The sequence below is a fragment of the Leptidea sinapis genome, chromosome 9, assembly GCF_905404315.1.
Source record: "Leptidea sinapis chromosome 9, ilLepSina1.1, whole genome shotgun sequence".
Lineage (NCBI taxonomy): Eukaryota > Metazoa > Arthropoda > Insecta > Lepidoptera > Pieridae > Leptidea > Leptidea sinapis.
The window spans coordinates 8,489,758-8,514,675 of record NC_066273.1 but is presented as its reverse complement, the minus strand read 5'-3'; the positions used below and the strand labels follow the sequence as shown (position 1 = coordinate 8,514,675).

Below are 24,918 nucleotides of genomic sequence, written 5' to 3'. Positions count from 1 at the left end.
TCTGGTTCCTTCTCATGTCTTAGTACTGGGCAAATGAGACTTAACATCATATTATTTCTCAAGGCGACGAGCGCAATTGTAGTGCCGCTCAGAATTTTTGTGTTTTTTACAAGAATCCTGAGCGGCACTGCATTGTAAAGGGCATATCAAATACCATCAGCTGAACATCCTGCTCGTCTCATCCTTTAATTATTTTTACAGGCTTTGTAACGTCTAGGTTTGTGCAGCTGTACTCAGAAATCAGGATAGCGGTACATAATGTATTATTAGCCAATCGGATGATGTAATCATTTTGGATTCCAATGTCTTCGTTTTCGTTTTGTGTTTACGTTAAGACTCGTGAGTTAACCTGTTCGCTAACTAAAATATTATACCTTTTTATATGCTTTGTGCCAACAGTTCTGAAAGTTCTCTTATTGATTGTTTATTAATTTTATTTAATACCTTAAAAACATTCTAAAGGACGAAGAAATTTATCATTAGGAAAATATATGCTGACAGACAAGCGTAAGTTATGCCTTTCAATAGGCAAATATTATTACAATTATGATCTCAATACATGGATTTTAAAACCTCTGATATAGTCCCTATAATAATAATAATAATAATAATAATAATGAAGCTTTATTTGATTGCATGCAAAAATAACAAATGTTTAATATTACTCTAAGTTACTATCTCTATCTCTGGTTTTATATGGACCCCTTTTGGATAAAAGCCTCCTCCAAAGAACTCCATTTAGTTTTTGTTTTTGCAGTCTCTATCCAACTTTGTCCCGCCACCGCCACTATTTCATCTGTCCACCTACCACAAGGCCTGCCTCTCTTTCTAATGCCTCGAGGGCCGGACCGTTTAATTATTCTGTGTGTCCATCTGTCGTCGGGGTATCTGGCCACGTGCCCTGCCCACTTCCATTTTCTTTCGAGGGAGAAAGTAAGTGAATCGGTTATTTTAGTTTTGCTTCGGATGTCTGCGTTTCTCATCCTGTCTTTAATTTTTAAACCTAGACAACTTCTCTCCATTCTCCTTTGAGTAGTCTGTATTTTGTTTCTCGTTTTTAGATCGAACGTCCAGGTTTGGCAGCCATTGGTGAGGCATGGAAGAATTTCAGAGTCCATAACTATTTTCTTGGTAGGCATCGGAAACTGTGATTTGAATATTTCTTTATGAGCCCAGTACTTCTTCCAGGTGATCGCTATTCTTCTGTCTATTTCTTGGGCACCTCTTCCTTTACTAAACGAGATCTGTTTGCCAAGGTAGACGTATTTTTCTACATACTCGAAAGAAGTCCCTCCCACTGCCTCTTAAAACCACTATTAAACCAGCCTAGCGAAACTCTCTAAGAAAAAAGCGATTCACTCGATTGTATCAAACGTGGAATTATTGATAGATTGACAGATGACGGCTATAATCTTGTAAATAAAGGAGATATCCGAAATCCACTCCATTTTTAATGCAACTGTTCGCTTTCAAACTTAGCCGGATTATACTTCGTCACCCTATTGTAATTACTATTTAACACCTATGTCAAATCTCACTGGACGTTTCATACTAAACTAAATTTCAATTTTAACTCAGGCACTCCTGCCTCTTATTACGTAGTATTTACGTCCTCTTTGTAATAAGCCACAGTTGAAGCTAAAATAATTTCTTGTCTTATAATAATTAGACCATTAAGTGCCTAGTGGATTGCGCGCCATCTTTAAAGTCATTTTTTAAGGACTCGTAGAGTTCAAGTGCGACACAGACTCCGTAATAACACAAACTGGCGAACCTATTGTAGTAAGTAATATACAACTCGATATTACCGCCATAGTTATGCAAAAATTGAAATATCACCTCCTTTCATATGTGTAATAGGTTCCATAAATTACAAACATAATTTAGGATGTTTAAGATTTACAAACGTTATGTGACATTTAAGTGGATCTTTTATTAATTACAATGTATAATTTAAATATATTATGCCGGAAATAACCTCTATTAGAGTCGTTTATAAAACAATTTATATTATTTTTTAATGCAGGCCTTGAATATAATATACATTAACACTATGATGATGTATTATAATGTAATTCAATGAAATGAGTGCGCAATGAGTTACGGATTTTTGCACAGAATTTATAATAATTTATTTTATTTTATTTTACACTCCGTTGAGTGCGATATCTGAAGCTAAGAAGAATTGCATCAGCGTCCAAAAGACACGTTCACGAGGACTTGTGGTGTCTCGGAATATCTACATGAAATTATTAATAAGAGTTCAATGCTCGGAACGAGAAACTGTAAATACTGCTACAATAAAAAATAAACAAAATATTACATTTGAATTTGGAATCTGTAAATTTTTATATGATTGTTCATTGAGTTTTCTCATTTTGGCGCCAATATATTGTACAATATTTTGCGATATTAAAATGGAGTGGGGTGATAAAGAGAACCGAATCGCTGTGATTGTATTACATTATTGTATTGAGCCAAATGCAATTTTTTAAACTCTCAATACGCTTGGTATTAGTAAAATGTTTGTGTACCGGGCTATTAACAGGTACAATAAGACCTCCCCTGTAAAAAAAATATCTGGCCGTCCACGTAGTCCTGGTACGAAAAAGGTGGTCAAAGCTTACTAGTGTAAGGGAAAAAATTCGGGTAAAGATCTCGGGAGATAAAGATAGCTCCTAGAACCATATCGCGTTTTTTAAATAATGACTTAGGAGTTTCAGCCAATAAGAGACGTACTAGACATTTTTAACCGATAATTTAAAAAAGAATAGATTTTTTTACAATTGAGCAACATTTTAACAAACTTTCACAAACTTCAGTGATAATTTGGTGGGGTATTAACTATGAAGGAGTGACTGAGCCATACCTTTGTGAAAAAAGTATCAAAACATCGGCACAAGTGTATCAAGTTACCATTATTTAGAAGGAAGTGTAGCCCCTTAACAACGCCATGTTCAATAACCAAGAAGTAGTCCTTCCAGCAAGACTCGGCGCCGGGTCATAATGCTCGGTCTACGCAGTCTGGTTGGAAACGAACGTTTCGGACTTCATGAGAGCTGACTGGCCGTCGTCTGGTCCCTATCTTAATCCGCTGGATTATGATTTATGGCCAGTATAAAAGAGCATGACTTGCTCTAAGCGGCATGATAATTTGGAGACCCTAAAACAATCCGTTCGATTGGCAGTGAAGAAATTTCCCACGGAAAGAGTGCGTGCTTCTATTGATAACTGGCCTCAACGTTTAAGAACTATATTGCAGCCAAAAGAGACCACTTCGAATAAGCATTTTATATTTTAAATTGTTTTATATTTATGTATTAAACTAACACACTGTAAAAGTAATAAATATTATTTGCAATAGAATTTTTTTTTCTTTCTTTCAGCATTTATGGCAAGACTAGGTATATCAATCTATTTACTATCTTGTCGCCATCCATAAGACTGACGTGATAAGTTGACAAGACATTTTTGGTCTACTTCAGCACTTTTTTTTTATTATTAGGAACTTAGGACCAAGTGTCTTGGCTGGCTGCTTGGCTAAATGGAAAATATCAGCTCTAACGAATTCTTTATTGTAATTGTGAAGTAAATGATGCAGAGGTGATCTTACAGGAAGTATTAGTACGAAATTTACCAGTTGCAAAAAGCTTACGATTACACAATCCTCGGATATGGGCTGTTCTAGGAATAACATAATTTAATTTGTTGGTCAATACAGTACAATCAAATTCGTTATGTATAATGCCATGCAGAAACATACATTGAAGAAGTTTGCGCCTTGATTGAAGGGATAGTAGTTTATACTAATCTATCAAATCTGCGTTCGACATATTGTAATTGCCATAGCATTAAATAATTACTTAATTGTAACGGGGTATATATACTTCAAACAGGTCGAAATTTCGAAATTAGATTAAAGGAACATATTGCCGAATTTAGGAATAATCATCCCGAAAAAAAACACTTCGCGAAACACTTAATTGATACCGGTCACTCGGACACCCCGGTTAGAAATAATAAAACACAAAAATAACATGTTTAAATTGTTGAATGAACAAACAAATTTAGTCCCATCACCTTTGTTGCGTATCTCTTCCGGGGGTAATACGTCACAACAGTCGAACAACTACAGCGCGTCATTTCATGGGATGAGGGTATAAAAGAGCGGCTTCCGACTCACTTGATACTTGCGCCTCTCTCTCCCCATGAGAAGGTCGCCTTCGATGTAGGCTTAGAGGGCACCTGCCCAAAGCCAACTGCAGGTGGTGTTTAGTGGGTAGGCACCTAAGTTTTCACGTGAGTCCCACATAACCAACGCAGACTTAGGCTGCGTTGGTATGCATGAGCATTCACCACCTCCCTCCCGTCGTTATCCCGGAGGGTAGCCCATTCCCTTGCTTGGGCGCAAAAAAAAAAAAAAACTCACTTCATTCAGTCTCGTGCCAGATTTTGGCGAGACAACACGTCCTGAGGATGCCTCGTGTAGAGGCGAAACACGTGTCGAATTGTTAAAAGACGGAATTGACACTAAAGAAAACTCAAATCATTTGTATAACACTAAAGAAAACTCAAATCATTTGTAATTGCCATAGCATCTGTAACTCATGGTTCTTAAGTATCGTTTCCTTCCAGTTTTCGCTTTAGCAATATACCACCTAGTTTCCGTATATAAATGTTTAATATTTAGTTGAAAATACAAGGGCCTCTAACGCACCCGCACGTCTTTGCTGCTGGACAAGCTGTTGGGCTACCAGCATAGAGGAGGTTCTAGTCGATAGGAGGAGCCCGCGTATGAAAACCGAGCCTAAGCGTTATATGCATTCAGCCTAAATACGTAAATGTATTTTCCTCTTCTTGAAAAAAAGTTGGAAATACAATAAACGGTATGTAATAATATGCCCATTACACATATATTTTATTATTATCTTGAATCCAAGCAGTGGCGTAGCATGCCTTGGCGAGGATTTCTCACAAATGAAAAAAAATGTTTGCACAAAATTAAAAGAAATGTTTATTAATCATAATTATCTATCTGTCAAATTTTCCAAATGAATTATACACTCTCCTTTTCTTTTTTTCGGCAAGCAACAAAAGTTTTTATAAATTTTTACTTACGCAAGTTGGGGGCCCGTTGCCCCATATAATTGATAAGGCGGTACCTACGCCCCTGAATCCAAGTTACCTTTTGAAACATAAAATATTCAAAAGTTATGAAGTACCATCTAACTAATATAACCTCGTAATTTCTGATTTCTGCTTATAAAAAATATCAACATTCGAGATATTAATGTTTATCAATTTAATTGACTCTACTCTAATATTGTTTTCCAACACTGACAGAGAAAATTAATTATGCCTGCATGCATATTTATAATTTCATAGCGGCACGTTTGAAACACGTGAGACTATGTATGCATTAAGAAAATATGGACAGATTATGAAGTTTATATCCAAGAGTTATCATTGTTCGTTCTATTAAAATATATATAAACTACATCTGAACGTTCATTAGCGCCAATCCAACGGGGAAATTGCGTTAATTTGACCAAGAAATATAATTATACAAAATAATCAATTAAGAATATTAGCATTATATTCGATTTAAATAACATGAATTATCAAAGAGGATATAAATACTATGTAATAAGAGGCGGGATTGCCTAAGTAAACATTGAAATTTATTTTGGTATGAAACGTGCAGTCATTTGACATAAGTTTGAAATAGTAATAATTTCAGTATCGCGATTGCACACGAAGTATAATCCGGCTAAGTTTGAAAGCGAACAGTTGCTTAATACGTAGTGGATTTCGGCTATCTCCTTTTTTTTAAAGCTTATAGCAGCCATCTTTCAATCTGTCACTGACTGCACTTTAATACACATAATATAATGTATATACGATTGAATCGCTTTTTTCTTAGAGAGTTTAGTTAGCCTGTTAATTATTATTATTTGTAAATTATATTTAGTTATTTAAATATTGTTGCAAACATTTTCGCTAATAAGTAATTATTTTTATCGTTAAAACACATCAATAACAATTTTTTGGGTGGTCCCAGACAGGATACGCTGATTGGACAATAAACTCAAATCTCGGAATAAATAATGATCACTTTTAGAAATAATATTTTTGAAATCCTTTTATAATCACCCACCTCTTTAAAGTATATTTTTTTTCTGTTGCCCATTACAGATAGTTTATAAATAAATGATACATCGATAGGTTTACTTTTGCAACACAACTCTAGTGCACTAAGTGCACAAGGTCTTTATTAGATATTATAAAATTAGATATTATATATTTAAATATTAAATATAAAAATACCATGAAGTATCGTATTATTTAAATATTATCACTACAGTGTAAAATTTAAGAAGACTATTTACTTTCACGACTCCGCCGCCGCAGTCAACCCCTAAAACGCTGTTCTGCATAAATTAATTTGATTATATTTAATAATCAATATTAAAATTTAGATGTAAGAAATTTAACGCGTTATATCGTTTTTTAAAATGAAAATAATAGTTGGTAGTTGATACGCACTGCCCATTACAATGAGTGCCGCTCAGGATTCTTGAAAAACACAAAAAAAATTCGCGGCATTACAATTGCGCTCGTCACCTTGAGACATAAGATGCTAAGTCTCATTTGCCCAGTAATTTCACTAGCTACGGCGTCCTTCAGACCGAAACACAGCAATGTTTACACATTACTGCTTCATGGCAGAAATAGGTGCCGTTGTGGTACCCATAATCTAGCCGGCATCCTGTCCAAAGAAGCCTCCGACTGGTGGCTCGTAATTATGGATGCGCCGCAATTATCAATTCTCTTTTCAAATTTTTTTCTTATGGCAAACTATAGTGCAGACGATGCCTGTAAAAAAAAATAAAGAGATACCAAAGAAAACAGACGGATTGGTATCTGATTGGCAAATCTAAGGCGAGTTGTCGCACGCAATACGCATACAAGTGATAAAATATTTTAATACTTCATCAGTGGTCAGCGGCCTAATCGCATCGCATCAAATAATCAATGTAAAGCAACTCATAAATCATATACAACTCCGAGAGGACAGTAACACCCCCTTTAGCAGCAGGAGTTCTTGGAGGGTTAAAAGGGGGTTCCCAGCTACTGATCATTTCACCTCGGAATCTCTGGTAGGTATGTCTGTTGTTTAGCCATAACTGATTTGCATTTTTAATATCAAATTATGTTTTCCTACGCACGCGCTAATACAAATATTAGCAAAGTCAAAGTTCTTTTTTGCCAGAAGCATTCGTAAGTCGTTACAAATTTAAGAGAGCAGGCAAACGTTTCGTCTTGACAGACATGCAAAAATTTTTGACCAACGTAAAGCCATACCTAAAAGACCCTACAATACACAATTACAATAATTAATGAAATGCTAAGAGATAATGTAGTAAAAATAATAACAAAAAAATATAATATTATTGGTAAATATAGTATTGGTGCCAGTTACCACTTCGTTTGATAATATTCGTTTATTGAGTTAAGACAGTATTTTTAATAGTGTTAATAATTTAAATTTTAATCTTTCTAACACTTTCTCCTTCCTTATTTCTTTTTGTAATTTATTAAATATTTTTACACACATCATGACAGTTTTTTTTTTGGTATAAATTGGTTCTAATGTGGGGTACTCTAAGTCTAGTAGGATCACGCGATGGACACAAAGATCAGTCGCCCAGCCGAGTGAATAAATTTAAATTTTTCAAAACAAAAAAACTAGGCTCTAGTACATAAATTTCGGTAACAGTAAGTATATTAAATTTAAAAATAGTAGTCTGCAGTTATCGATGGGCCCTATATTTAAAAACTTCTATAAAAAAAATCGACAAAAAAAACCAAGCCTTGTTTCGATTTCAAAATGAAATCCAAGCCGTAATTGATTCCATGAGTCCATTAGAAATTAAAAGAACCTGTGCGAAGTGTAAGAATTTAATTATCTTAGTCAGAACATGCGACAACATATTTACGACTATATCGCTTGATTGGCTATCAACATAACACAGTACTGACTGACGATAACACGAACTGAAATCAGTAACAGAAACGTAATTTTTTTCGCAAGTTATCTATCGTTATATTATATACATATATGTATATATACTATAGTATCACCTCATCTTCATAATCATCTTTTCTCCTTGCCAAGGCTTTTAGTCGGTAGAGGGTGTCACCCGAGTTAGGTCTTCAATACGTAAATGTATGTTCATCCTCTCCAAAAAAAAAACGTAAAATACCTAAATATCTTTCCTAGTTTTTTTTAAACTTTGATGGATTTTCGATATTTTGATCAGGATATGATTTCGCAACGTCTCAACAAAATGTAGCCATTTGCTAACAATATCTTATATATAAAACTAGCTGATCCGACAGACGTTGTTCTGTACATCTTCTTCTATCTATATATATAAAAATGAATTGCTGTTCGTTAGTCTCGCTAAAACTCGAGAACGGCTGGACCGATTTGGCTAATTTTGGTCTTGAATTATTTGTAGAAGTCCAGAGAAGGTTTAAAGGTAAATAAATAGGAAAATGCTGCTAAATTAAATAAAAACAACAAATTTGTTTTTCCTTTGATGTGTCCATACATAATTTCTATGAGAGAATTTATTGACGCACGGTTTGACAGTTCTGCTGTGATACAATTTCATTACGACAGCTGGGTGCATATTTTACGAAGTAATTTTTAATGTTATGATATATTATCGACAAATTCATATAAAAACATTATTTTATTTATTATATATACAGAACAACGTCTGTCGGGTCAGCTAGTAATAAATAAAATACTGATTTTTTATGAATTTGTCAATAATATTTCATAACATCAAGAATTATTATTTCGTAAAATATACTTCCAGATCTTAATGAAATTGTTTCACTGCAGAACTGTCAAACCGTGCGTCAATAAATTCTCTCATAGAAAAAATGTACATACAAAACAAATATTGGAAATACAGATAATTAGGGGTGAAATTTCGTAAAATCCGTGTTCTTAGCCGACCTCTACTCGGTGAAAAGAATATTCCTACCAAATTTCAAGTCTTTAGCTCTAATGGTTCCAGAGATATCGTGATGAGTAACTATATACGTGGAAATCTCTTATATATATATATATATCTAATATATAAAATTCTCGTGTCATTGTGTTAAACATTGAACTCCTCCGAAACGGCTTAACCGATTCTCATGAAATTTTGAGTGCATATTGGGTAGGTCTGAGAATCGGACAACATCTATTTTTCGTCCCTCTAAATGTTAAGTCCACACGATTTTTTTTATATTATTTTGACTTTTTTTTTTAAATTTGTTTGATTATGAGTCAGCATTTAAAAATACATACAACTTCAAACTTCAAATTTTATTTTAATCTAACAGGCCAATCTAAATAATGGTACTTTCATACAATAATTTAATTATAATATGAATAATAAAATTTACATAATTTTGTTGGGAAGAGGTTTGGCATGAAAAGGCATTTATTTTCTCAAAATTGATACCTTAAGAATTATTTTAATGTCATTTCTAATATACTAGATCCTACTGTACTGTAACAGCGGTAGTAACCGCTTCGGAAACAAATGGCGCTTTGATAGAAAAATAAAAAAAATTAAAAAGTATACTTGTACAGTCATTGCTATAAAATAATCGTAATCTAGTCCCAAGCTGTCCGATCACTTATATATTTAGCTGTGGAGTAGTAGGAGGAGGAGTTACGACAGAAACATTTTTAAATAAAACAATTAAATTTATTTATAGCTAATGGCTAAACAGTGGCTGGGACTTGATTATGAGTCAGCATTTAAAAATACATACAACTTCAAATTTTCACCCATCTACGATCAACAGTTACTTTTGTATCGCGATTTTAATATCGGCAATACAACGTTTGCTGGGTCAGCCAGTATATATATATATAGATTTTCGTGTCCCGGTGTTTGTTACCAAACTCCTCCGAAATGGCTAAACCGATTTGTATGAAATGTTGTGTGACCTACATGGGGATGAAATAGAGAGATTAAAGTTCACAGGGAAATACTATTAAAGTGTCTGTCTCCTACGACAAGAGATATGCGCTGTATCATAGAAGAGCGCTGCCACCAGCGGAGCAGTTTGTATGTGTATTAGTTAAAAAGTAGGTAGTCTTTTAGAAAAGATGAAAAAATTGCCCATAGAAACTATTCAACGCGGACGAAGTCGCGCGTAAAAGCTAGTAATAATTATAATTAAGAGTTTCATTTTTTTTTAACATTGTTAATATCTGTAGCACATCCATGCTCTACATATTATGTACTACGCCTGACTTTTGATTTTCTCTTCAGGATATCGAAGGTAATAACGCATAAGTTAGCCTCGCTAAGCTCAAGTTTAACTGTAACACAGGCATAACGTCGAGGCTAATCAAGGCATAAAAGGCATTTATTTACTCAAAATTGATTCCTTTAGAATTCTTTTAGATGTCATTTCGAACACTGCCACCGCTTCGGAAACAAATGGCGCTCTGAGATAGAAGAAGCGGCGCAAGAAACTCGTGATAGAAGCATGGGATACTAATAGAGCAACGTTAAAATTGTTATTAAATTGGCGTAAGTAAAAAAAGAAGAAAATAAAACAGCCCAGGTAACCCACCATGCTTAAGGCGTGGCACCAAACCCACCCTATGGTCCTCCTTAGGTCCAGTTACCCATATGTTATGTTAGCTATGTCGCTGGCTGCTATTAAGTTCCCACAAGCACACAGCCGGTCCGAGGTTCGAGTCTCCTAAGGAGAAGCCCCGCGACTGTTGTTGCGTAGTCTTTGAGGCCTCCACGGCCCAAGTCCTATGTCGCTGTAAAAGCCTTCAGGGCTGACAGCATAGAGGAAGTATTTAGTCAGTAGGAGGTGTCCGCTTGCGCGGTCACTCGAGTCCGACATATGGGCCCCGTTTCGGGGTCTTCAATACGTAAATGTATTTTCCTCCTATCCAAAACAAATGCGTTATTATGTACCTATTTAATTATATTTTATCAAACCAAGTGTACATGGTAACACCGAATGTCAAACAGCGCAACCATTTACACTCATATTCAGTTGGTGTTTTTTATTCTATTATCTGTATTTTCCAATATTTAAGAAAACTAGTTCTAAATTCCAAGTAGGTTTTTTAAAACAGACAACTTTATAAAAAAAATACCACAATTCAAAAATCTATACGTAATAAATACCAAATATCGAATAAAATCAAAATAACTACTTAATAAGTGGAAAGTTAAAGTTATTGTTTAACTGATTTACTGTTAACTCTTCTCGGAATATCAGTTTTATTTTAATCTAACAGGCCAATCTAAATAATGGTACTTTCATACAATAATTTAATTATAATAATATGAATAATAAAATTTACATAATTTTGTTTGGAAGAGGCTTGGCATGAAAAGGCATTTATTTTCTCAAAATTGATTCCTTAAGAATTATTTTAATGTCATTTCTAATATACTAGATACTACTGTACTGTAACAGCGGTAGCAACCGCTTCGGAAACAAATGGCGCTCTGATAGAGAAGATGCGGTGCAAGAAACTCTCCCAGCATTAATTTTTTGTGCTCTTTTAATCCATACTAATATATAAAGCTGCAGTGTTTGTTTGTTTGTTTGAACGCGCTAATCTCTGGTACTACTGGTCCGATTTGAATGATTCTTTCAGTGTTGGGTAGTCCATTTATCGAGGGAGGCTATAGGCTATCTTTTTTTTTTCAAAATTAGGGATCCGTAATAAAATTGCTATTTTGTAACACAAGGTGTAAAATCGAAAACCTATTTTTGCGTGCGCTGCAAAAACTATTGACAATAGAACAAAATGATGTACAGGCTATAATATAGGCAATATTTTATTACTTATAAAACTATCGCGTGAATTATACTTTATATGGCAAAACAACGTTTGCCGGGTCAGCTATAAAATATACTTGTACAGTCATTTCTATAAAATAATCATAATCTAGTCCCAAGCTGTCCGATCACTTATATATTTAGCTGTGGAGTAGTAGGAGGAGGAGTTACGACAGAAACATTTTTAAATAAAACAATTAAATTTATTTATAGCTAATGGCTAAACAGTGGCTGGGACTTTATCATAAAATTGTATACATTTACCCTAAAACCTATTATGTATCTTATGCAGCCTACTAGAATTAATTACAAGCAATCCCTTATTTATTAAAATACCTAATGAAAATCACGTAAATTAATTATAAAGTAAATTATTAACATTACTTGCAAAAAGTTCGCTTAGAATCCTAACTATCATAATATGTACCTACCTAATAAGAAACCGCTTTAATTCTATTGTACTTTATGAGTTTTAAATTTAAAATCATAATGCCATCGTTCTGTATGTTCCTTCGTGTATTTAAATAGAAAAAAAACATTTATTTGTCATACGTATTCTAAACGTATTAAGTATTTTCTTTGATTTACGCGAGTGTTACATTTAAATAAAACATTTGAATTGAAACTGTTTTTACATTAGATTTTTGCGTAAAATGTTGCAGTCCCCCTGAAAACGAGATCTGGAAAGGTCTTGAAACGTCGAGTTAACTAAAATAAAATAGAAATGTAACTTTTAAGCAAAAATCTAATGTAAAAACAGTTACAATTACACGCGTTTTAATCCTTTAAAAGTATTTTATTTAAGCGTATTAAATTTGATGTACAAAATATTATCAGTCATTTGTTATTTAGGAGTAATGTAAAATCTAACATAAAAACAGCATTAGTTGTGAATTAAAATTTGTAAATGACTCACCAAAAGATTTAATGTTGATAAATGCCATGATTTCAACTGAAAATAATTTCACTTTAGTTTTACGAGCGTTTGTTTCATGCTGCGGTATCGGTAGTGAACGCGCGAGTGTCGACCGCGGACGATGGTCGCGCGCGCCGCTCGCAACAGCCTGCCGGACACAGCTTTGTCAACAACAACCTGTGTTTTACCCAACGGTTATCCGCTTCATGCACGTCGCACAAGTTTACTGCTACCTATGTATACCTACTGTACTGTCTCGCTGTTCTTTTACGTAATTCTTACATTTTTGCCCAAAGGACTAATGTGTTAAATAGATCCTGGCCTAGGATAGGTTTTTTAGAAGTTATACTTCTTTAGGCGCGTTATGAAAAATGATGAGAGTGAAATTTTAAAGTGCGCGCGCATCACTGTAGTACAAAAGTAACAGCTTGAAGTTAGTTCCTAAAATTTTCTGACGTTTGCGTGATTCGTAATTTTTTTTATTTGGTATTTTCGTTCATTATTAGGACAGGCAAAGGGTTCAAGCCCATACAGTCGTATTCATTATTTAATATTAATTGTCAAAGCCATCTTTGCAAGATTTTTACAAAAATGTTCTTTTTAAAAACGTAGAATAGCACGAGGAATAAATCATTTTAATGATTTTTGCTTCGTTAGGCCAAAGAAGTATATCTTCTTGCGTGCATACATAAGTACGGAAGTAAAATAAGGGACGAGACGAGCAGGACGTTCAGCTGATGGTAGTTGATACAATGCAGTGCCGCTCAGGATTCTTAAAAAACTCAAAAATTGTGAGCACTACAATTGCGCTGGTCATCTTTAGACATAAGATGCTACGTCGCATTTGCCCAGTAATTTCACTAGCTACGGTGCCCCTCAGACTAATAGTAATATTTACACATTACTGCTTCACGGCAGTTTGCCTCCTTTTACCTCCCACGTTATGTTAATTATTTTATTTTTAATCTTGCTGACCTCACAGACGCTGTTCTGTCAATAGAAAAGAAAATATGTAGGGATTTGGAAATAATATGGGATGGCATATGTCTATCTCTTAGGGATAACATATCATATAATAAATAATATAATTATATTGACACTCTTTAACACAAGTTACCGTGTCCCAAACTAGGCATAGCCTGTACCACAGCAGACATACATGTGTCTACTGTGCCTGTACTATGGGTACAAGACAATGGTATATTTAATATTATATGTGTACTTACTTATATGTGCACAAATACATATAAACATCAATGACTCGGAAACAAACACCCATATTAATCATATAAATGTTTGCATCTACCGAGATTCGAACCCGAGAACTCTAGCTCAGTAGGCAGGTCATTACCATTGGCCTATATAGGTCGTAATGAATATCCATTTTAATACTTTAAAAAAATTTGCAATTATAAAGCTGTAATATAAGCGCTGTTTATACAAATACGATATTAATCCTTATCATTTAATTACTTCATAATCAACTTAGTTACATATTTCCGATGGCTTTAGACTACATTCTTCCCGAATACTTACATCCTTTTTTTTTCTATTGAGAGAACAGCGTCTGGCGAGTAAGCTAGTTTAATAAATAAATTATATTATGTGTCCATTCGCTTAAATACAGTAGTTGAACATATGGTATTTTATTTTTTATTTTATTTAGGACAACAAACAATCATACATACAATCATACTTATAACTAATAATTGTTGAAATAATTAAGTATTTGTACAATCAACCCCGTTATCCACGACTTACTAATGATAGTGGGGTAGTATGTATAAACTAAGTTTACGAGATGTTTCCTGAAGCAAACAGTTTTAAACATTATTTAACAATTTTAGTTTATCTACGACTAAGCGCCTGTATTTATGCCTTTTTGCATTAAAATTTAAAAATGTCGAACTTGTGCAAAATATTTATTGTATAAATCTACTGCCCTATAGATAGGGCAGCGACAGCCGGCGTTAGTGCAACATTTTGTTAAAGCAAATAATTGATGTCTACGTGTTGCTCTCATTTTTGGTGTCGAAAGGATTCACGATAACAAATTTTACGTTTTAAGTCAATACAGTCATTTTTATTGTTGCATAAGTCGTATAACAATATAATCTCTAACTGCATACGCCTCGTTTCTAAACTCAACATGTTGTATTTTAACCGGCTTCAAAAAACGAGGAGGTTCTCAATTCAATACATTCAAAACAAGTATACCGTAATATATTCTGACTCCAAGCGCACGACGTATTACTACATAGACACCAGGAGAACATATTATTATATATAGTAGTGGTGGTAGGAATGTCTTTCATAGCGGTTGAATTCATGTGTCATCCTAGCAACACGCACCAGGAATTCATATTATGCAGTTTAGAGGTTCATGCACCATGCAGGTTTCACTTCTGACATGTGTACTTTGTACGCACGCAATGTTTTTTTATTTATTTTTAAGTCGGTTAAAAAAGGGATTGTTATCATTAAATGTATTTGATACTCAATAAAGAAATATGTTTGTACTTTTTTTTTTTTTCACATTATTTACACTTCCATTTCTGCATCCGTTTCCGTTTCTGCTAAGATTTACTTTTGACATCTGTTTACGTTTCTGGTTCTCTAAGACACTTCCGCTGCATCACTGGTTGCCAGCTTCATACCATAACCAGCGTGTTATGGCTGGTCGCATTGCATATTAGCCTGTTTGCTAAGCTGAGAGTAGCAGCATTTTCAGAACACTGGTCTGTATACTAGCAGTCTAAGATCTGGTAGATATAATAATAGACTCACGTCTGAGCAAAGTGACTGGTACATTGTGCTAGATTCTCTGTAACGTCACTTCCACTCTTTTCAACTGCAGTAACGGAATCGTGAGTAACTCATAAATAAGCTAAACGCCCAATTGACCGACTCAAAATTGACAGTATACCCCCACAGAGCGCGGCATACTTTGCATGGGTGCACTTATATTAGCCATACCTTCAATGGAACACAGTTCTCTTTTCTAACGAGGGTCAGATCATCGCATATGTTACCGATAGAAGAAATGATAAGTATAAAACAGAGGACGAAAGTTTTGCACAGCCATCTATTGATGAAAGAGTCAGTTATGGTGGTGGTTCATTAACGGTTTGGGGAGGCATAAGCGGTGATGGAAAAACCTAATTTGCTTTTATATCTGGACCCCACTTACAGTCATTAAATTGGTCACATCATATCGACGTTCTAATCTACGTCGCACCCTACGCACATTTTATTTGTGAATAGTTCATTTATAAGGACATGCCAGGGCTTATCTCGCAGCCATTATAAGTGAAAACGGTATTATGGTTTTGGGCTAGCCAGCAAGAAGCCCAGATAGTTGAAAAGACGAGGCAAAGCGGTTAACCCAGCTCCGGATATGGTAGCTAAAGAATTTTAATTGGAAACATTGCATACGTAAGTATATTATAATATATGAAATTAACTGGCATCATTTATGCTTTTTCCTTAATGTAATAAAAAAATAAGACTCATATTTTAAAAGCAAACTTCAGAAGTGTTTCGTATTTTTGATGAGAAGTGCACTATTTATTCTGTAATCTATATATATAAACGTAAAAGTCCGGACTGACTGATTCACTCACTTAAATCAACGCCCAGCCCAAAACCGATGAACCTAGAAAGCTGATTTTTACAACAGGTAGTTTACATAACACATGCAAGTATCCACTAAGAAGGGATTTTTGAAAATTCCACCCTTAAAGGGGTAAAACGGGGGTTTAAAGATTGTATGGGGATGGAGTAAAATTTTAAGTAATAGACTTTAAAGTTTGCATATGGACTCCTTATTACAATACAAGAAAATGTATTTCAGTATTTTGAAAAAATTCACCCTTAAAGGGGTTAAAAAGGGGTGCAAAGTTTGTATGGGGATGGAGTAAAATTATAAGTAAGAGACTTGAAACTTTGCGTATGGACTCCTTATTACAATACAAGAAAATGTATTTCAGCATTTTGAAAAAATTCACCATTAAAGGGGTTAAAAAGGGGTGCAAAGTTGGTATGGGGATGGAGTAAAATTATAAGTAAGATACTTGAAACTTTGCGTATGGACTCCTTATTACAATACAAGAAAATAACTTTCAGCGTTTTGAAAAAATTCACCCCTAAAGGGATTAAAAAGGGGTGCAAAGTTTGTATGAACCGATTTAGATGAAATTTGGTATAGAGATAGTTTGAGACCCGGGAAAGGACATAAGATAGTTTTTATCCCGGAAATCATCCCCTAACGATGAAATGGGGGGTGTGGAGGTTTGAATGGCGCTACAATATTTAAACTAGACCCACGCGACGGAGTCGCAGGCAGAAGCTAAGTAGGGGTGCAAAGTGTGTATGGGGAAACTCTTTTTTTGAGCTATAAAAATAGGGGGTTAAATAGATTTTTTTGACATTTGGTTACATGTATGGTATGAAGTGCCCACAACAATTATTTTAGGGTTCCGTACCCAAAGGGCAAAAACGGGACAGTATTACTAAGACTCCTCTGTCCGTGCGTCTGTCTATCTGACTGTCCGTCACCAGGCCATGAACCGTGATAGTTAGAAAGTAGAAATGTATACAGATCCTTTTGCCGCTATAACAATAAATACTAAAAACAGAATAAAATAAATATTTAAGGTGGCTTCCATAAAACAAAAGTGTTTTTTTGCCGTTTTTCTCGGTAAACCCTACCGTTACGATACATCCAAATAACACCGAGTGCTACCTACGCTTATTACTACATGAGGTTAGAGGGCCGACATCCTTTGAATATTTTAAAACTGTCAACGGTATCCTCCATCCAACAATTCAACTAGCGTGTTACACCCTTGGACTGCTAGAGGATGATAAACATTGGGACACAACTTTAGATAAAGGTGCATTGTGCGATTCTCCTTTTTAGCTGCGCGAACTGTTCACAATAATAATAGGTTTTTGTCAACTTACTGATCCCTTATGCCTTTGGGAAAAATATAGGGATAGTTTTTCGGACCAGATTAAATGGCAATTTGAAAGAGAATTGAAAAATGGTGCGGAGTTATTCATGAATTAGGTCTTTAACAGATGCTTGATATTGATCGAAGATGTAGTTTTAGCACAAGCTGGAAAATATTTGGATCAATTCGGTTTACCTAAACCAAAAAGATCCGCAGTAAACCTGGATAATCGCGAATATCTACGAGAGACAAATTATGACCCTTGCGCCCTGGGAGAGGTAGTCGCATCACGAGGAATTATTGACAGACGAACAGGCAAATGTTTGTCAACAAATTCTAGCCTGCATTGAAAGAGAGATTGGGGACATTTTTTTCTTAGATGCTCCTGGTGGCACTGGAAAAACTTTTCTTATAAATTTAATATTAGCAAAAGTAAGAAATAACCCGGTGTATCGCTTTGGCTGTCGCGTCATCAGGAATCGCTGCCACACTACTGGAGGGAGGCAAAACTGCTCACACGGCTTTCAGGCTGCCTCTTGAATTACTTTCTTTACTTACAGACTTATTAAATCTTAATCATACTGAAACTCCATTGTGCAACATCCCAAAACAAAGCAACGCAGCACAAGTTTTGTGCGATTGCAAAATTATAGTTTGGGACGAAAGCACTATGTTGCACAAGGGGGCCTTTGAAGCGTTAAATAGAACCCTAAAAGACATCCAAGGGAACAACTTCAAGATGGGAGGGGTCACACTTTAATTAGCTGGAGACTTTCGTCAGACTCTGCCCATAGTGCCGAGGGGAACTCGAGCTGACGTAGTCAAAGCATGCATTAACGCGTCAAATATTTGGCGCCTTAATTAAAAAACCAAACATTACAAAAAACATGCGAGTGCATCTTAAGGGCGACGTGTGCGCCGGGGAATTCTCCGATCTTTGCTTAAAGTAGGGAATGGAGAATATCCGATAACTGAGGGCAAAATTGTAATTCCACCAGAACTTGCGTCAGTTGTGCAAACCGTTCAAGACCTAATAGTCCGAATTGACCCAGATGTCCAAAACCTGCCCAATAAACCCATGGAGTGGTTGTGTGACCGTGCTATTCTGAGTCCTAAGAACGACCAAGCTTCTGTCATTAATGACACTTTATTGAAGGCGTTCGAAGGCGCAGAACTTCAATACAACTCTGTGGAATCTGTAGTAAATACGGATGATGCTGTTCAGTATCCTGTGGAATTCTTGAATGCCCTCAACCCGCCTATACTACTAACTCATAAACTTGTCCTTAAAGTGGGTGCTCCAGTAATGTTACTCCGTAATCTGAACCCTATCAAGTTGTACAACGGGACCAGGTTGCGTATAAAAGCGTTACATAACAATGTGGTAGAGGCCACTGTCATTACTGGTTGCGCTAGAGGTGAATCCATGTATATACCACGCATACCTCTAATACCATCTGACTACCCGTTTGAATTTAAAAGGTTGCAGTTCCCCCTTAAAGTCTGTCAATATAATAATATCATGCATTTACAATAATGGATTGTAATTTGTAATATCACTTTGTTGGTAAACTTCAACACAATTCTACCACCATAGCGAAAATAGCGAATAAACCTTATTCACTAACCTGCCTGCTAGAGTCTGTCAAGCGAGTCGTATCATCGTTGTAAAGAGCTACGATATAAACGAGTTCCAGGCGGACGAAGTCGCGGGCAGAAGCTAGTCACATAATAATTGTAAATGTTGTACAGTTCCTTAACAACAAGGTTTGTACAAGGTTCCTTAAGTTAGATGGGATTTTTGAAATTTCACCCCTAAGAGGATAAAATAATAGATAAACATGCAACCGTATGGAAGTCTATCATTTTCAAAGTACGAACCAGTGGGAGGCTCCTTTGCACAGGATGCCGGCCAGATTATAGGTAACAAAACGGCGCCTATGTCTGCCGTGAAGCAGTAATGTGTAAACATTACTGTGTTTCGGTCCGAAGGGCACCTTAGCTAGTGAAATTATTGGGCAAATGAGACTTAACATCTAATGTTAAGGTGAGGAGCGCAATTGTAGTATCGCTTAGAATTTTTGGGTTTTTGCAAGAATCCTGAGCGGCACTGCATTGTAACGGGCAGGGCGTATCAATTACCATTTTACTAAAACAACCAAATTTCAAAAACGTGCTTCTGATTAGAAATCAATGTACATGTATGCAGCGTCTTTCCAAATTTTACTTTTGAGAGGGTGTGTAATAATTAGGAGTTTTTTTTTCAATTTTGAAAGAACTAATCCTCATCTATTCTATTATACAGTCTTCTTTTTTTCCTTTTGTACATCTTTTCTTTTCTTTCAATTCCTATTTTGTCTTGTTTTGTTCCATTCCATCATGTCGTTTGTATTGTCCATCGATAGTACACCGTGAGATACAACTCACTGCCCCGATGATTCGAAGCTTGTGTAACAGCAGCTGATAATTTTTTTCTCTTAATCCCTCTCTCTCTCTCCATGTAGGTAGTAAGTTACGTTTTAACTTTCCCCTTCACCTAAAATATGATGATGAAATATAAATAAAAACCTGTGAGCATAAAAACTTTTCCTTCCACTAGATACATGTTCCATTATATCCGTTAATTAACATTTTTTAATAATTAGATACAGTACATAAATCTTAGCCGAACTGCTAAAATATTTGCATGCCTATAGACAAATATTGCGTCATCTTTTGTTGACTCTACTGTAAACTTAATGTACCGTGCCAATGTTTAAATATTTGAGATCTACTATTGTAATGTTTTGCACCTCTAGTTTGAACTTATTTATAACTAGCTGACCCAGCAGACGCTACACTGTTAGTAGAAAAAAATGATATACGTTAGTAATCATGGGAAATGAATGATTATATAATATGTAATCATAAAAAGATAAAGATTAATATCGCATATTTGTGTAAACAGCTTTTACGTTACCGGTTTATAATTGCGAATTTTTAAAGTATTAAAATGCATATAGTATGTTATCCTTAAGAGATAGATATAAGATACACAATACCACTATACATTATTTTGTTATATCTCAAAGGGCTTAGACAGCGCTTTGGTTGAAATATCCCAGATTACTTATTTTTTCGGACCCCTCCAAAAATATCGTTAGTGAAAATATACAAAAATGTATGCAAAAACAAATTATATCCTTCCTCGAGAATCACGCTATCCATGGATGAAAAAATGGCGTGCGTACAAAGTACACATGTCAGAAGTGAAACTTCTTTGGAAAACTAATTTTTAAATCTCGTTTATATCAATTATCCTAATCTGTTCTCTAAACTATATGTTTTTTGGCAATATTAGAAATTATGATGGATGTTCTAGATATAGATGTCGAACGCTTGTAGGGAAGATGTACAACTTTTTCGCAACCGCGCGCTTAACCTGCCTGATACAAAGCTAGTAGAGAAGATGTTCTACTTACTCGCGGCCGCGCGCTAAACTTGCACGATACAACGCTAGTAGTGAAGTTGTTCTACTTAATAGCGGTGCCATGTGCTTCATGCACACTTTATTGGACACTGGATTTATAATAATGATCCCAAATTCGTTCTCTGCACCCCCGAGAAACTCGGATTCGATATCCATATTGTTGAAATCATAAATTTCCGCGGCGGCCATCTTGGATTTCAAAAATGATCCCAAATTTGTTCTCTGCACTCTCGAGAACCTGGAATTCGAAATCCATATTATAGAAATCATAAATTTGCGCGGCGGCCATCTTGGATTTCAAAAATAATCCCAAATTTGTTCTCTGAAATCATAAGAGATAAGAAGAAAATACTAAGTAGCGGCCGCGTGATAAACCTGCACGATACAAGGCTAGTAGGAAAGCCCGAGAGTAAGAAATAGTCTTCCTCAATCGGTGACAATCGCTCTCTCCCTTGAACAAAAACCTCCTCCTGTTCTTGAACAAAAACATCTTCCGTGACGCTCTATTCCGTTTCATTTGTAAAAAATTTACCCTCATGCGCCTAAAGAAGTTTCACTTCAAAAAGCATGAAAATCGGTGCTCAAAATGATGATCAAATCAAATGATGTCTCAAAATTTAAAAAAATGTGTGTGTACTTATGTACTTCTTTGGCCTAGCAAAGCAAAAAAATTTAAAATTATTCATTTCTCGAGCTATGACCGCTCGAGAAATGGACGAAGAAACCAAAAAAAAAAACGAATGTCGCAAACGTCAGAAAAATTTAGGAACCAACTTCACCCTGTTACTTTTGTGTTACAGTGATGCGCGCGCATCTTAAAGTTTCACTCTCATGATTTTTTCATAACGTGCCAAAAGAAGTATAACTTCAAAAATTAATAAAAATTAAACTTTAGATCCGATTGATTGATTACAGTAAAAAACTAGATGGTAGGGTTCATTTTATTTACCAGCAATCCGATTTTTAGCCTAGTGAGTGGATTACACGTTATCCATATGTTCATAAATATAATTCACTTCAGCCAGTGACAATTTTTCTGAATATTATAGGAAATCTGTTAGAATATAATTGTTAAAATAATGGCCCAAATCCGTATTAATTCGTATATTCATCGGGTTCTATAATCTATACAATTGTTGTAAAAAAAAACTTATGGAAGTGGGTGCCCTGCCCCGGAGCATAAATTAGCGCACCACACGGTTTATCGCATTCACTATCATAGCTTCCCTCCCCCGAGACACAAAATAATTCTCACATAGCCTTCACTTTATACCTACACCGGCATAGTATCCGCTCCGACACACTGATGAACACCATGTTCCTCTCCACCACACCAAGCTCCACTCGGCACGTCGATCGGTAGCAGACTAACCCCTGTATTAAACTACTAACTACCACGTCTTTGCAGTCTGACAAACAGTCATAAAATAGATGGGGATGATCCATAATGTCAGTACTTCCAAAGATAACATTCGGTAAAACGAATCACAGTCACAGTCTTCGCAAGTGTAACATACACGGCCTCTCCTGACATCCTGACGTCCTCATCAGGGCCGTCAATATCTCTTTTAATGGGTATACATGCAAATAAGTAAAATACTTGCAAATTTACAAACAAATACCTCCATGAGACTAGTATTCTCAACTATGTCTCGCACACGTAGTATCAAATGACAAGATCGCGGAAAGCACTCTCTCCACGCCTTTGCCACAACCGCGCCCATCATCGCTCGTTCTCCAATTGTCCTTCTGCAGCAAGAATAAGATACACACATGGATTTTTCAAACGAGCTCCTCTCCTGCTGCTCAACAGAACATAATGAAAAATTTCTCACCGTACACGTTGCCGTGACAAACCATCAGAGCATACCAAAGTATGTGCGTCTATCAGCACACCAGGTAAATAAGCATGTGTAGGTGTCATGTGGCCGCGCCGCAAGCAGACGCTAGCCACGCTGTAGGTTCTCCACTCCGGAATCCTAAACGACCCTCAGAGCGGCAACTCTTTATTCTCAAGTCGGACTCAGTAATGGCAAACAGTAGAGGACAAAACATAAACGCACAGATCATGAACGTCCAGATAGACTGACACCTATGAAATCGTCAAGTAAATTAAAAGTTGACATACAAATAGCGAGTGTAAGACGTAGCTTTTCACGCCCATTAAAGTAATAAACCTGGCCTGTTTTCATCGGTTTGGTCAAGCAGCAACATGCTCTATCTAGATTAAAAATCTAAGCACAAAACCATGTCCAACATTTAAAACAGCTTAGGCAATCTTAGGGTCAATAATTGTACAGTTTTGTAAACTAAGCTCACCTAACACACAAGGGTATAAAATAAACTAATAGCTGTACCTGTAGTACGCTTATAGATCACCCGGAGCTGGTAGCACTAAGTACGAGCTTACCTCACCCCAGCGAGGAAAAGAGACTGGTTCTGATTTTTCATCCCACACCTGTGCATGGTAAGAATGCATAGCAAGCGCAAAAAAAGATAAGCTGCATAAAACGTGAAGTGGCAAAAACATTGAGCGCATTCTCAACCGAAATCACCGAACATAGACATTCGAGGTATGCCCTTTTTCGGATTCATGTTCCAATACCATCCGCAATAAGCGAAAACATTGCCTTGATGATGCAAATGATCAGTGAACACTGTACAAAAACAAATGGCTGAGATGATAGCATTATTAAAAAAAATGTTTTCAAATTTTATTTGAGTGAGAGCTTTAAAAACATAACAAATTGTCTGAAATGCAAATATTCGGGTTGAGCAGGTTATCAACTGTAAAGTAGATCCTGTAGATGAAGGCACAACCCGAGAGTTGAACAAAGCATACAAGATTTTATGACGATACATCACTCTAACGGTTAGTTCAGTTGGGACACTACTCGCACGGAACGCGAGAGTTCGTGGGTTCGAGTCCCGCATTGTTCAAAAAATTTTGTTATCACCCTAGAAGTGAGGGTTATCACTTTTAAAACATGACAAATTGATAAGATAAAAATGCAAATGAGACTTAGCATCTTAAGTTAAGGTGACAAGCGCAATTAGAATTTTTGGGTTTTGCAAGAATCCAGAGCGGCACTGAATTGTAATGGGCAGGGCATATCCATTACCATCAGCTGGACGTCTTGCTGCTTTATTTTCAAAAAAATAACCAAATTTCAAAAACGTGCTGCTGGTTAGAAATCAATGTACATGTATGCAGCGTCTTTCTAAATTTTACCTTTGAGAGGGTGAATAATTAGGAGTGTTTTTTTCAATTTTGAAAGAATAAATCCTCATCTGTCCCATTATTAGTAAATTAATGTAGCTGCCACTCAGAATTTTGGGTTTTTCAATAATCCTTAGCGGCAGTGCATTGTAATGGGCAAGGCGTATCAGCTACCATCAGCTGAATGTCTTGATCGCCTCGTCCCTTATTTCCATTAAAAAAAATAAAAGTTTTAATCATGAGCATTAAATTAAATTACATAGCAGACGGTAAGTACGTTGGCTCTAGGTTGGTTCCCTAGCCTTTCCGGATCGGCGCGCTCCGCCGCTCGATGTACACCTTAGATCGGCAAGTGTTCGGCGTTTGCGCAGCGTTTTAGCCGTGCGTATTATTTTACGTGTAGTTATAAAATGCTTATAACTAGGGTGATTTCAGTGACTGTCGCTGAAAGCTATTGAAA

General features: G+C 35.8%; 1 protein-coding gene across 1 annotated transcript in view; it reads right to left on the bottom strand.

The window, feature by feature from the left end:
- The window catches only part of LOC126966236 (sialin-like), a 52,080-nt gene extending 39,089 nt beyond the window's left edge, over window positions 1-12,991 (bottom strand). Inside the window, exon 1 of the mRNA XM_050810196.1 lies at window positions 12,815-12,991. Within this exon, the coding sequence (XP_050666153.1) occupies window positions 12,815-12,842 (28 nt within the window). The 5' untranslated portion in view covers window positions 12,843-12,991. The remainder of the gene's footprint in view (window positions 1-12,814) is intronic.
- Window positions 12,992-24,918: the final 11,927 nt, after the last annotated feature.